The sequence below is a fragment of the Myotis myotis genome, unplaced genomic scaffold (genome assembly GCF_014108235.1).
Source record: "Myotis myotis isolate mMyoMyo1 unplaced genomic scaffold, mMyoMyo1.p scaffold_m19_p_17, whole genome shotgun sequence".
Classification (NCBI taxonomy): Eukaryota; Metazoa; Chordata; class Mammalia; order Chiroptera; family Vespertilionidae; genus Myotis; species Myotis myotis.
This window is the reverse complement of record NW_023416321.1, coordinates 44,473,422-44,486,762: the sequence shown is the minus strand read 5'-3', so window position 1 is coordinate 44,486,762 and position 13,341 is coordinate 44,473,422. Positions and strand designations below refer to the sequence as shown.

The 13,341-nt window shown below is 45.3% G+C and overlaps 1 protein-coding gene across 1 annotated transcript in view; it reads right to left on the bottom strand.

The window, feature by feature from the left end:
* The window catches only part of MYOCD (myocardin), an 82,433-nt gene extending 70,062 nt beyond the window's left edge, over nucleotides 1-12,371 (bottom strand). The window contains exon 1 of the mRNA XM_036342133.1: nucleotides 12,040-12,371. Coding sequence (XP_036198026.1) covers nucleotides 12,040-12,094 — 55 coding nt within the window. The 5' untranslated portion in view covers nucleotides 12,095-12,371. The remainder of the gene's footprint in view (nucleotides 1-12,039) is intronic.
* Nucleotides 12,372-13,341: the final 970 nt, after the last annotated feature.

Genomic DNA, 13,341 nt, shown 5'->3' with positions numbered 1-13,341 from the left:
AAGACATATACATCCCTATGTTCACTGCAGCATTATTTACAATAACAAGCCATAGAAGCAACCTAAGTGTACATCAATAGGTGAATATAAAGAAGTACTGCACATATACAATGGAATATGACTCAGCCATAAGAGGAGTGAAATCTTGCCATCTGCAACAACATGGATGGACCCAGAGGTATTGTGCTGAGTGAAGTATGTCAGACAGAGCAAGAGAAATGCCATGTGATTTCACTTATATGTGGAATCTAAAAAGCAAAATAAATAAACAGGCAGGACAGACGCAGTCTCACAGATACAGAAACATTTTGATGGTTGCCAGATGGGAGGAGACTTGGGGGATGGGTGAAAGGATTAAGAGTACAAACTGGTAGTCATAGACTATTCATGGAGATATAAAGAAAAGCACAGGGAATATAGCCAATAACATTATAATAACTATATATGCTATTAGATGGGTAATAGGTGTTAAGGGTGATCACTTCACAAGTTACATTTATGTCTAATCACTGGGTTGTGCACCTGATACTCATGTAACATTGTAGGTCAACTGTAATTTAAAATTTAAAATTTATTTAAAAATAAAGAAAGGATAATTCAGCAGACTGTTCCACTAGCTGTCTGATCCCCAAACTCTGTTTCCTCTGGGGAGAGCTTTCCCCTTTGGCTTTACTTTTGGACAGAACAGTATTTTCAGTGATAAGGTTATGGGATTCGGGCCTCTCAGTAGAGCAACAAGAACAGCCATGAGCCTGTGCTGATCATTATAGCCACTGGCAACCTCGCAAGTGTCCCTGCCAAGGCCTGGGGCTCACTTAGAAGCCCATAAAGACCTGAGCTGGACCACAGCCCCTCTCTCCAGGATGAAGAGAGTAAAATTTCCTTTCTCAAAAGTTGTTTTGAAAGGGAGAAAATAAGTGATAATATGTATAAATCACTTAGTGAATTCAGTGTAAATTCTATAACGATAATCATTATACTCATCACTCAGATGCAGCCTGGGATAAAAAAGAAAGAGCAACAAATCTTAAGAGATGATCATGAGAGGTTAGTTGTTCATTTAAAAGTAATATGATATTTTATAATAACATTTAAATTATTTTTAAAAAGTATAATTAACACTAAACATAGCTATTTCAGAAATACAGGGTGGGCAAAAGTAGGCTTACAGTTGTGAGTACATGAAACATAGGTTATCCTTGTATTCTAATTTATTAATTACTGTATTATTTCCACTCAAACAACTGTAAACTTACTTTTGCCCCACCCTGTTTCTATTAACAGAGAGTAGAACAGTGGCTGCCCAAGCCTGGGGGTGGGGGAAATAGAGAGAGGTTGATGAAGGGTGCAAGCTTTCAATTATAGGATGAATAAGGTCTGAGGATCTAATGTCTAACATGGATACTATAGTTGATAACACCTTTTCGCATAATTAAAATTTGCTAAGATACTGGAACTTGCGTTGTCGTCCTCCCCCCAAAAAAGTGAACATGTGAAGTGATGGGTGTGTTAATAACCTTGACGATGGGGAATCCTTTCACACTGTCTGCCTACTCATCATGCTGTATGCTTTAAATATACTGCAGCTTTATTTGTTAATGAGACCTCAATAAAGCTGAAAAGTAAAATAAATATCTAGTCATTAGTATTAGGAGTAAAGCAGACAAATATTATAAGTGGGTCAGAATTGTGTGTATATTCATATTTATAGATTTATGTGTGTATGTATGAATCTAATGTCTAATTAATTATTAACCTTTAATAATAATGGTACCTTTTCATATAAGCAATAAAATATATGATGAAAGTTTGTAGAGAAAATTTACTATCCATTTGGAAATAAATGAATTTAGCGATTTTATAATATATCTTAAAATAAATTCCATATGGATTAAAGGGCTAAAGAAATCTATAAAATATGAGAAGAAATCAGAGGATAATTATATAACCTTAGAGTGGGGCAAACCTTCCCAAGTATTTCACCAAGGTCAGAGTAGAAATAAAAATTGGCATATTTGGTCACTTAAAAAATTTAAAATGTTATATGGGAAAAAATCATCAAAATAATTAAAAGACAAACAGATTGAAAGAAAATACTTGAAATGAGAATGCCAACGTTACTTAAAGGAGTTCTATAAATGATAAGATTAAAAGTACACAACCTAAGAGAAATATAATTCAATGGGGAAACATAATAAGTCCATGAAATATACTCAACTCATTAACATTCAAGAAAATGCAAATTAAAAGAGCAAGATACCATGTTTTTTAAAAAAACATCAGATTATCAAATTTTAAAATATTGATAACATCAAGTATTGGCCAAGTGTTTGTAAATATCCTGTTGGCCAGCACATGGGTAAAGGCTTCCAGGATACAATTTGACAGTCTCTATGGAATTTTAAATGAGCCTCACCCACAGCCAAGAAATTCAGAGCATCTGATCTAAATAAGCACTTGTCTATCCAAGGATTTTCATTGCATCGTAGTTTATAATGCAAAAACTAAAGGTGGAAACAGCATAAATATTCATTAGTAAGTTCTACTGTTGGGACAAGTGCTCACAGCCCATGGAAACAGAATTATGGCTAAGCTTTGTCCATTGTAAGTGCTCCAGAAACACTATTATCACGACGGATCATAAAGACTCACATTCATTATCCCCACACTTGGATGTTTACTCTAAACAATGAGCACCCGATAAAAACAATCCAGGGAAGACAAAGGTCATGTGCATAAACATTTTCATGTTAGTGTTTCTTATAAAAATTATAATGGGCTAAATTTTCCAATACAAGTAGACTATATACAGGTTAGTAATTTATGATACACACACTTGGTGAACTTTTAATACAGTTTTTAAAACAAGAATTATGCTGCTACGTAGCAGCTGGAAAAACTGCTTAGGATTTTATACTGACTGATAAAAAGGCTGATTGTAAATTTATGCATACACTAGGAGATAACTTTGTAAAAATCTTTATGCATCTGGGCAAATATCTCTACAAAATAGCAGAGATATTAAAAGCATTGAGGAGATTATTATTGTTCTAGTGAAGTTGAGTAGCATTTTCTGGATTTGGCCTGTTTTGGAGCTTTATACTGCCCTGTCTGCAGCTTGAGTACCAAAAATTCCAGGAGGAACTTGACTTCAGCTTGAGAAACCAGCTGGACCAGTGGTGAGGAGAACAAAGTTGAATGACTTCCTGAAGGAAGAGTGTTTCTGGAAACAGGAAAGTCAGAACAGCTTATGGGGTATTTTCCAGTCATTTCACCCTGGGGCTACTTGACTATCTTGTCAGAGAAAAAAGCCTGATGATATTTTTGTACCACATAAGAGGCTGAGCGGAAGGAGACGCTGAGGAGGGGAGCTGGCTTCCATAGTAGTTCAAACTGGGGTGCCAGACCAGAGGTGCTAAGCAAGACATACTAAGTATTTGAGAGGTTGTGTATTCACTCACATTGCCACATATACCAAGTGATGGCTAAGTGCCATACATGAGGGAACCCAATAAATACATTTTACAGTTGTACAGTGGCTTCATTCACTGTTTCTATTGCTAGAATCTATTGTTTTCCTAATGATCTAAGGAGCCTGACTGCGGCCAACATCAACTGGAGTGACTGAGATGATGAGAGAAGCACTCCAATGGTCTCTGTAAGGAATGGGAGAGCTTATCTCCCCTCAACCCACAGGAGAAAAGAAGTTTGTTTTCTTAGTGGTTTGGAGGGCACCTTGCTGGGCCCTGAGACAATAAAAGTCAGGAATGACCCTTATTTATTCTCAATTTCAGAGAATAAACAATACATTTTATTTCAAGAGAATTTGGATAACCTGGTACTTTATCTAAGAATAATGATCGAAGTCTGGTTAAGGAATGCTGACTTACTAGCTATTCTGGATGACCTCAAAATAGAAATTAGTGCAAATTACCGACTTAAAAAAATAAGCAATCACGACCAGCTTAATAAAGCTGAAAGTGGAAGCACTAAAATTCTAAGGCTGCAAAACCATTACTTGGCTAATGGTTTTTGTTGTTTTTAACATTCTATTTATGTCCATCCAAACCTTTTAACTCCTCCGTGCTTCTCTCTTGCACAATTCACAAGCCACTGGTGAAATAATCCCTTTCCCCAAAGGGAACGGGACTCCTTTTCCATAAAACAAACCCCCCAGGAATTCCATGAAGGTCTTCCCCTCAGCAGCATGGACCACGTAGTCAGTATGGCAACACAGGCCCGGTGAGCGGAGTTGGCCTCCCCAAGGTCGTGGAGTCAGAGTGGGTGTGCTGAGGTCTCACTGTTGGTCTGTCTACGGGAGGTGAAGGATGAGACTGAGGAGCCAGGTGCCTGTCCAATACACTTGTGGGCTCCATCGTCCTGAGCTGGACAGAGATGCACGGTAAAGGGCTGGTCCCCATCTGCTGGGGGCACCGGGGAGCTCTAGCCAAGAGGGTGGGAAGAAGGGAGATGAATGTGCACTTGAGGCTCCAGCAGCTCCCTCCCGCTCAGCTTGGCTTTCTTATGTAAAACTCTAGCCCTGGGCTGGAGCATTCCTGCTTCTGCCATGCACTTCTGTTATTCCCAGTGTAACCCCATCAGGCTGGAATCCATTCCGTTTGCTTTAACCAACTTGACAAAACCTGCTGCAGTGCCTGTGTGTCATGCACTGCAGCAGATAAAAGGCGAGTGCCACACTTTCTGGTCTTAAGACACTTGTAATGTGCCCCGGGTACACAACATTCGATTAATCAGAATTCCTGGTCCACCCTGCACTGTAGCAGTGTTGTCACTGGCCCACAATGAACACTGCGTAATTGATTTGCCTAAGACTAAGCATGCAGGGAGCCACTTCCTGGCCACGAGCGCCACCAAGACCCCTCTTCTCGCCTCGGGCACACCAGTCTCTCATCTGCCCCTCCCACTCTACTGGTAACTACTCTTCTGGATTTTGCATTTATATCCACTCATCCCTTTTTTGTTATAGTTTTAAGGCCTAAACATGTATAGAAGTGTTATGTTGTTTATTTTTATTGTTTATGAATATTCTATGGGCACAGAATAAAATGTATTAATTCAACACATATTAAATGGTGCCTTCTCTCTGCCAATCACTGTCTGGGTGCTGGGAAATAAAGTAAAAACCAACGAACAAAGCAAAATTCCCACCCTCAGGGACAAATAACAAATAACCAAGTAAAATGTCTAGTGTGCCCAGTAATGACAAGAGCTACAGGTAAAAACAAGACAGGGAAAGCTCGGGGGGAGGTCGGGGCTCGGGCAGAGTAATGAAGGTGGTGAGGGAAGGCCACCTGGCATAGCAGTAAATCCAACCCTGTCGGACCTGAGGCGACAGTAGTGACCTCAAGGAGGTGGCCTGAGTCAGACCCTGAAGGCTCCTTTGGCTTTTAAAAAAGATTTTAAATCTCAGACCTAAAATACACTGATCTTTTAAGGTTCAGCTCACTGTGTTCCAGTGTGGGCCTCTGAAGGCAGTTTGCAGGAAGCATGCCCAGGGTCCTAGAGTCAGCTCTGATATTCCAGGTGAGGACAAGGAACGTGTATTATCTGCTCCCCAGTTGTACCCTCAGCTCCAAGCACAGTCTCCACTACAAGGGAGCCACGAGAGAAATGTGTTGAATAAATGAATGAATGAATGAATGACTATATCACTCTCACACAGCATTTTCAGGTTGCCTGTGAGCTCCTTGGGAACGGGGAGTAGGCTCCTCTGATGGATATTCGTAGCGCGGGGTATTGGTCCTGACGCCAATAAATACTGTGGAGGAGTGAGGGGTGAGCCAGTTACAAACAAGCAGCCAGGAAGGAAAACCATCGAGTTCTCACCTGGGTGAGGGGGAGAGCTTGCCAGCAGCATTCATCTAGAGATTAACCTCTTGGAATAAATCACTGTTGGGAACGGAGGGCTTCTCTGCTTGGAGCAGAATTTCCCACAATGAGGTTGTCCAGCCAAAGCTGCCCGAGGAGCTGCCATGGGAGTGAAACACAGCACGCTGGGCAGTCACTGCCTTTTAGGAGTTCATAGTACATATTAGAACTAGGAAAGCTTTGAAGAAATTCTGAAGTTAAAAAATACAATTTAATATTTTGTGTAGTCTGCCTCTCTCTTTTAAAACCTTTCCTGCTAAACAACTGTTGACGTGGTGGAATTAGTCTACGGATGGCCCTGGAGGAAACACTGGGACTACGGCTAATCACAGTGTGAGAAAAGCTCTGCAGAACGAAGTCTGCAGGACAGAGCCGTGTGGAGGTGTGGAAGTTGGGAATGCCATGTTGGAAGTTGCTGTCATAGGTAGAATAATGTCTCCCCCTCCCCCCGCCTGCCACACACACACACACACACACACACACACACACACACACAGCAAAGATACCCATGTCTTAATCCCTGCGACCCATGAATATGTCACCTTCTGTGGTCCTATGGGCTGCATTGTACCCCCTGCCCCCCCATTCCTGCTGAAGCCCTAACCCCACTCTATTTGGAGATGGGCCTCTGGGAGGTGATTAGTTTATATGAGGTCCTGAGGGGGGGCGGGCCTGTGATGTGATTAGTCTTCTTATGAGAAGAGAGTATTCCCTTCTCTTGCTCTCTCTCTATGCCATGTGAGGACACAGCAAGAAGGAGGCCTGCAAGCAGGCAGAGGGCTTTCACCAGAAGTGAGCCTGCTGCCACCCAGGGCTTGGACTTCCAGCCTCCGGAACTGCAAGGAAACACACTTCTGTTGTTTTGCCACCGGGCCAAGGGATTTTGTTAGAGCAGCCGGTGCTGATGAAGACCCGTGGCGTAGGGGATCAGTGCTGCAGATGGGTTTTGGGTCGCTGATCAGCTGACCTTAAAACAGGAGATGGCCCTTGATGAGCCCAGTGGAGTCAGAGCAGAAGAGTCAAGTCAGAGAGCCATTTAGAAGACAAGGAAGGTGCCATGAGCCAAAGGACACGGCAGCCTCTGCAGTCTAGAAAGACCAGGAAGCAGATTCTCCTTAGAGACCTGAAGGAACACAGCCCTGCCCACACCTGGGCCAGCGAGGCCCTTTTCAGACTCGACCTCCATACCTGTGACATAACACAGCTGTGCTGCTCCAAACCGCCAAGTTTGTAGTAATTTACTACAGAACAAATAGGAAACAAATGCAATTGCTGAGAAGGGGATTAGTGGTTGTCAGCAAAGGGGAAGTTCAGCTATGAACACGTTGTGCAGAAGCCCATGGTGACAATTTGCCCTTAGTTTCCTCCTATTCTGATTACATCCAGTAGAAATTCCTGAAAAATTTTGATGGAACAAGTTTTCCCAAACTTTAGAATAATTTCTACTGCTCATTTCAATAGCAAAATGGAATTGGGGACGCGTTAAGATATTTGTGCTTCAGTAGGCTTCACCCCCAAAAGCTGTCAGTGAAAGTTTGAAAAGAAGACTGAACCTGTGAGACAACTGAAGTGATTTTCTTGAATACCACCGTGTTATTTATGAAAATGGTAGGTATAAGTTATTCATTCATTCATTTAAGAAATCTATGTTAATTTCCCTGAGAATACAATAGCAGAAACCTCACCGTAATATGTTTGTAAAGCTTACACTCTACAAAACTTTACAAAAATCCTTAGGGCCATTCACTTGGAAAAATGCCAAACATTAGAGGAAGCCACTCCAGGGATGAACAGCCCAAATCCTCTATTTTGTAGATGACAAAAATGAGGCCTAAAGAGGTTAATTAAATGAGGTAAAGAAAAAAATGTATACCCCCATATCTATACCTATATCTTTACATAGTTAGTTTTATAGCCTCAGACAAATAATTAACCCAGAAGAGTGCCTTTTCCATAATACGGCACTAGGTTAAAATATTTGTCCCAGGTCATACAATGAATTCACGATGCAGGTAGTGCCAGCGCCTGAACTTCTCTTGAGATCATGGTGGAAATTTCTTCAATAGCGTCCATAGGGTCAGAACCTCGGGGCCAGCTGCTTAGTGCAGCGTCCTCTGTGTTTTTAACAGAAAACATTCCGTCTCGGAGATGTTAAGGATGCAGCTTAAAGCAGAAATAAGCAGTCCTTCCAGGTGACCTGGAGGGTGGAGGACAGAGAAACACAGAGAGGATGGCCTGTGGGGTCCTGAGATGTCCCTTGCTTTCCCTGGAAGGACAAACAGCAACGGAGGACTCTGCAGGCCGGTCAGGCCGGTGAAGCCTGTGGAGCTGGTGCGCTCCACCGCGCAGCACTGAGCTGAGGCCGCTCTGCCTCCCCAGCACCTGCTCTGCATGCTCCTTGGCTTCCTTCAGCTGCGGCCCCAAGTCCCGGAGCCCCTGAACCTGAACAGCCTGTCTGCTGGCTGCTCCTCCTCCTCCCTCTCCTCTTCCCTCTCCTCCTCCTCCTCTTCCTCCTCCTCCTCTCAGAAAGCGAAGGGAAGTTCTCATGTTCCTCCCTAATCCATGTGCTGCTGCACCCCCAGGACCCAGAGCTCAAGCTCATGGCACCAGCTCCTCATTCCGAGTTTCAGTCTGCTTTGGTGCCAAAAACGCAAGGTTTGCCATTTGGAGAGTCTTTTGGCACCGGAATCTCGAGGGCTTGATAGGATATTGGACGGGGCAGCAGAGGGTGTTGGTGAAACACGGCTGAGATTGTAGGTAGGGTTCCCAGAGAACACACAGAGTGCCTCGTTCAGTTTGGACTTCAGATAAAAGCATGCCCTCAATATCACAGTGGCTAAAATAATCGTTGTCTAATTGAAATTCAAGTGTAATTGGGCCCCTGTATTTTTATTTGCTAAATTTGACATCCCCAAGTTTGTGGGGGATAGAGGCATGCTCATGCAGGCACCCAAGTCTGCCTTTGTGTGAGCTGTTTGAATGGGAGAAGGAGAAAAAGAGAAAGAAATGAACGCGAAACAGTAGTTCTTTAGAAGCAAAATCCATTACTGGCCCTCTCCCTCTCCTTTTGATCTCTGTGCATGGTGTGTGTGTGTGTGTGTGTGTGTGTACATACATACATATAAGTCCTTGTGTTTTGTTGACACGAGGACCATGGCATTGAGGAAAATTGTTGACAGTGATACCGATTACAGTATCTTGATTGACAAAACAAGAGTGAGACTATAAACAGTAAAAATGTAGTGAGTTTAAAACTAATGCTATCTATTGCAGGCCTGCTTACCATAAGTACCCGGTGCTACACAGCCCAATCACAATTTTGCCTGTTCCCGATCTTTCTGTGTTTTCAGAGAACCATAAAATGTTACTAAGGCATCTGAGAAATCATCTAGTCCAACCTTGACATTTACAGACTAAATAACCAAGACTCAGAGAAAAAGTGACCAATATAGAATCCGGCAGCCGAACAACATTAATATTAGAACAATATTTTTTGAAGGTTTACTAAGCGCCAGGCATTTTCCTTAGTGGTTTACTTATATAATCACATTTAATCATCACAACAACCCTATCGTCCTCATTATTCAAATGAGGCAAGCCGAGGCAGAGGGAATCCTGTAGTTTATCTAAGGTTCAAGGCTAGGTCGCTAGTAAGTAAAGGTGCCCGCTAAAAATCCCAGCTAGTTTGGTTCTGGGCCCACACACTCAACGGCGAAACTGTGTGCCTCTCAGATAAGATGAGTTTATGTCATTAAGCATGTTCGTACATGGAGACTCTCACAGCTGCCTACTCCGGTGGCATGATTTTGTGCTGAATAACAAGGTCACTCGACTATCGAATATCGCTTCCAGGAAGCCGGCTGGATGCTGTTGCCACACGTGTCAACTTCAGAGTCAAAGCGGCTATCTGCTCACTTAAAACAAGCCCTAGAATACGGGGAGTCTTCTACGATCAGAGAGCAGATTAGTTTCATTTATTTTTTTGAACTAATTTTAATGAAATACGTAACATCAGGGTCTACTATCAAAGCAAACATTGGCAGTCAGAATTTTATGAGTTTACATTTTGAGTAGCTCATGAACGAAAAGAAGAGAAAAAGAAAAGAGAGGGAGAAGGAGAGAAATCAAAATAGAGAAGAAGCCTTCCTAATCCGTTGTTAGCCACAAAGTAAACCAAGTTCTCTCAGGCAGAGGCAGGCCCTTTTGTAAGCGTGCTGCCAGCCGGGCTTCTGGGGGGGGGGGGGGGGGGGGCGCGGTGCAGCTACAGTCATCATTATGTCCAGAGAGAATAGTCACCGTCCTCAACATGGCATTTACTTAGTTTTACGTTCTGCCCGTTTTTCTCCTCTGTCTTGCAGATTATCAACCCCTTGCATCTCAGATGTGCAACCGACTCCGTCCGAGTCCAGACCCCAGCGACCCTGTTTATCACAGGTGGAGGATTAAGCATGCCCGTGTCTGCTTTGATACCATGTTTCCCAAAGCGACCCTTCCTGGGACTCAAAAGCCTGTGCAAGCTTTAAGAAAAAAACGAGGCCGCAATTGGAGTTCTCAGGCGCTCCAGGGGGTACCCGGGAGACGCCAGGCCCCTACCGAGGCAGGCATGAGGCAGGCATTAGGAGCGGTGCAAACATCGCCTTCCCTCTGGTCTGCACTTTAGGAAGGAAGGGTTAGTCTGAGGAATCTGCTTTTGCAATTCTCTCCAGAACCTCACCAAACCCTTGAGACCCCTCCCCTGCCCCCCACAGGAACTGGCAAGGGTGCATTTGAAACGAATGTAGCTTTTCCCAAAACAAATCTGCATCCTCTTTTCTTCAGAAAGGTGGCAGTGTTGCCTTGCGGTTTTGACCAAATTACAAAGCAGTGCCAATGTCTCTAGCGGATTAACACATCAACCACCTCACCTTGTCATGGGAAGGAAGGAAGGAAAGGAAGGATGCAACCACCGCTGAACCCCATGGCTGGCAGATGAGTTTATACCATTAAGCCTGGCACAGAGCATTTTGGTTGGCCAAGCTCCTGAGTTTTCATCTCGTTTCAACAGCACAGAAACTAAGAAAATCTCCAGTGGACCCCACAGATGCCTAAAAGCCAGGAATCTCCAAGGAAGCCACAGAAAACCCTGCTTTTCCAGCATCCATTCTTCTCCTTGCTCACATATATATCCCAAGTGATACACTGAGTGGTCCTATCTAGAGGGCTAAGGAAAACTTAGCGAACCAGGCCAGCATCCTTCCGACACCTGCTCCACGGAAGGTTCACATCGGCGTCCTCATACAATAATTCATCTTCTAAGTAAAAGTTCTGCCATTTGTTGAGTGGCTTGTTACTGCTTTTACAAAACCAATATTCTACACAGAGTTATGGAGAAGAATTTAGGAAGGCAAGTGTCTGTGCCTGATTCCACACTCATACCTTCCCTGGGCGCCTGGACCAACCCTTGTGAGCAGCACTTAGAGTCCCCACCTCTCCCACTCACCTTGACTCAGCGTCCTGTGAGAAGTTTCTCCATGCGCCACTAACACAGATATTTGGGGGAAAAAAACTCTCCATTTATAAATATCGGATGGTTTGGGAAAAAATATTTGTGGCACTGGACTTTTTTCCCCCTCTACAGTGATGTCATTTGAAATGCTTGTTGTGCGCCAAATTGGCTATTTTTACTTCCCCCCAGTGACTTTTTTGGGAAATACATTTGTTTGGATTAGCTACGTTTTAAGTGATCCCTGTAATCTGATACACAGCATCAGGTTCATATTCTCAGCAATGTTAACTAATGTTATGCAGCCACAAACTCAAGATCCCTCATTTGATCATTTTCAAACTTGTTCCTTTTGGATATCCTGCCAAAGTTTCTATTCACAGATACAGAGAAAAATAAAATAAATAAAAGGAAAAGACTGGCCTTTTCACAAACAAAAACCACACTCAGCAACTCCAAGTACTTAAAACGGAAGACATTAAAGGCCCCCAAGGTCGAGTAACATTTTCACTTCCCAATGTGCTTTTAGGGGACAAGGTTGAAGCAGCCGCGTGTGCGCGCGCGCGCGCGCGCGCGCGGGCTCTGAGACATGTACTGGAAAGCCCTGTAGAGCTGAGAAGTGCAGGAGAGGAAAGTTTAGGAAGGAACGCTGGATGCCTCAGCCCTACCTGATCTGAACTTGCTCCTAATCAGCAAAGAGTGCTCAGCCCCCAGGAGGGTCATGTTGAGTCTCAGCGAGCCGCTGGTCCCGTGGCCAGACGCCCCCTGTTTTCCACCAGGAACCGGCTCCCAGGAGCCCAGCTGCGCGCAGCTAGCAACCCAGAATTCATCCAGCTCTCCGGGAGCTCTCCTGGGTAGGAGGACAGTGGCCGCCAGGGACCGAAACCAGTGTCCCCAGAGCGCTGGTGGCTCCCCCTCGCTGTGCGGGCTGTTAACTCCTAGGCGGCGGGACCCTCCTCCTCCTGCGTCTGGCCGCGAGCGGCGGCATCCCAGGCGTTCTCGGCTGATGTCATAGGCCGCGGGCGATCGAGGAGTATCACACCACGCCTTTATGAAGGTCCCACGTTTGCTATCTGATACTTTTTTACTACTGACAGGAGCTCGGCCAATCAGGAGCGGCGAGCGGGGACGAGGGACTAGGAGCAGCCAGAGGCGTCCCGGGAGCCGCTCTTAACTCTTTGCAGCTGGCCGAGCGGACGCAGGAGGGGCCCGGGTCCCACCCCGGCGAGGCGCAGAGGGAAGGGGCCAGGAGGACAGGAGGGAGGGCTGCGGGGCACCCGGGCTCACGGATGGCCACGGAGAGGGGCCTGGGCCGGGGTGGGGGACAGGGAGCCGCGGGGCTCTCCGGCCGCCGGGCTTTGGGGCTGCGCCTGGGAGGCGGGCGCGGCGGGAACCCGCCGGGAGGGACGCGCGCCTGCGGGACTCGCTGCGCCCCGCGCTTCTCACATAAGCCGGGCCACTTGCAGAGAAGCAGGGCTCCCAACAGACTGACGTCCCCACATTCTCTCCCCTTTGAGGGTCACAGGCACAGGCTTTACACATCTCGCAGCTCGAGGGTCAGACTTGGATGCACGTCCACGGAGAAAATGAAGAGCCTTTCGTTTTTCGGGGACCTGCGCTTTCTGGACAAACCTGACTCCATCGTCGGCTCAATCCGCGGGACACGGTGCGCGCCATCGGGGAGACGCACCAGTTGAACGCCCTTCTGTGCGCTGGGAGGGTGAGGTCCGAGGAAGGAAGGTACCTGGCGCAGGGGAGCGTCAGAGCTGGGGTTGGGAGCATGGCAAAGCTCCAGGGCGCTCCTAGGAGTGAGTCCCTCCTCAGGGCACAATCCGTTCCACACCAAAGACCGCCAGGTGTTCCAAGCTCATCAGCAAATGACACAAAGACCCTGCTTCCAAGAAGCGGCACAGAAAGATAAAACAAAACAAAAACAAACAAAACACACTAAAACACACACCCCAAGCCCC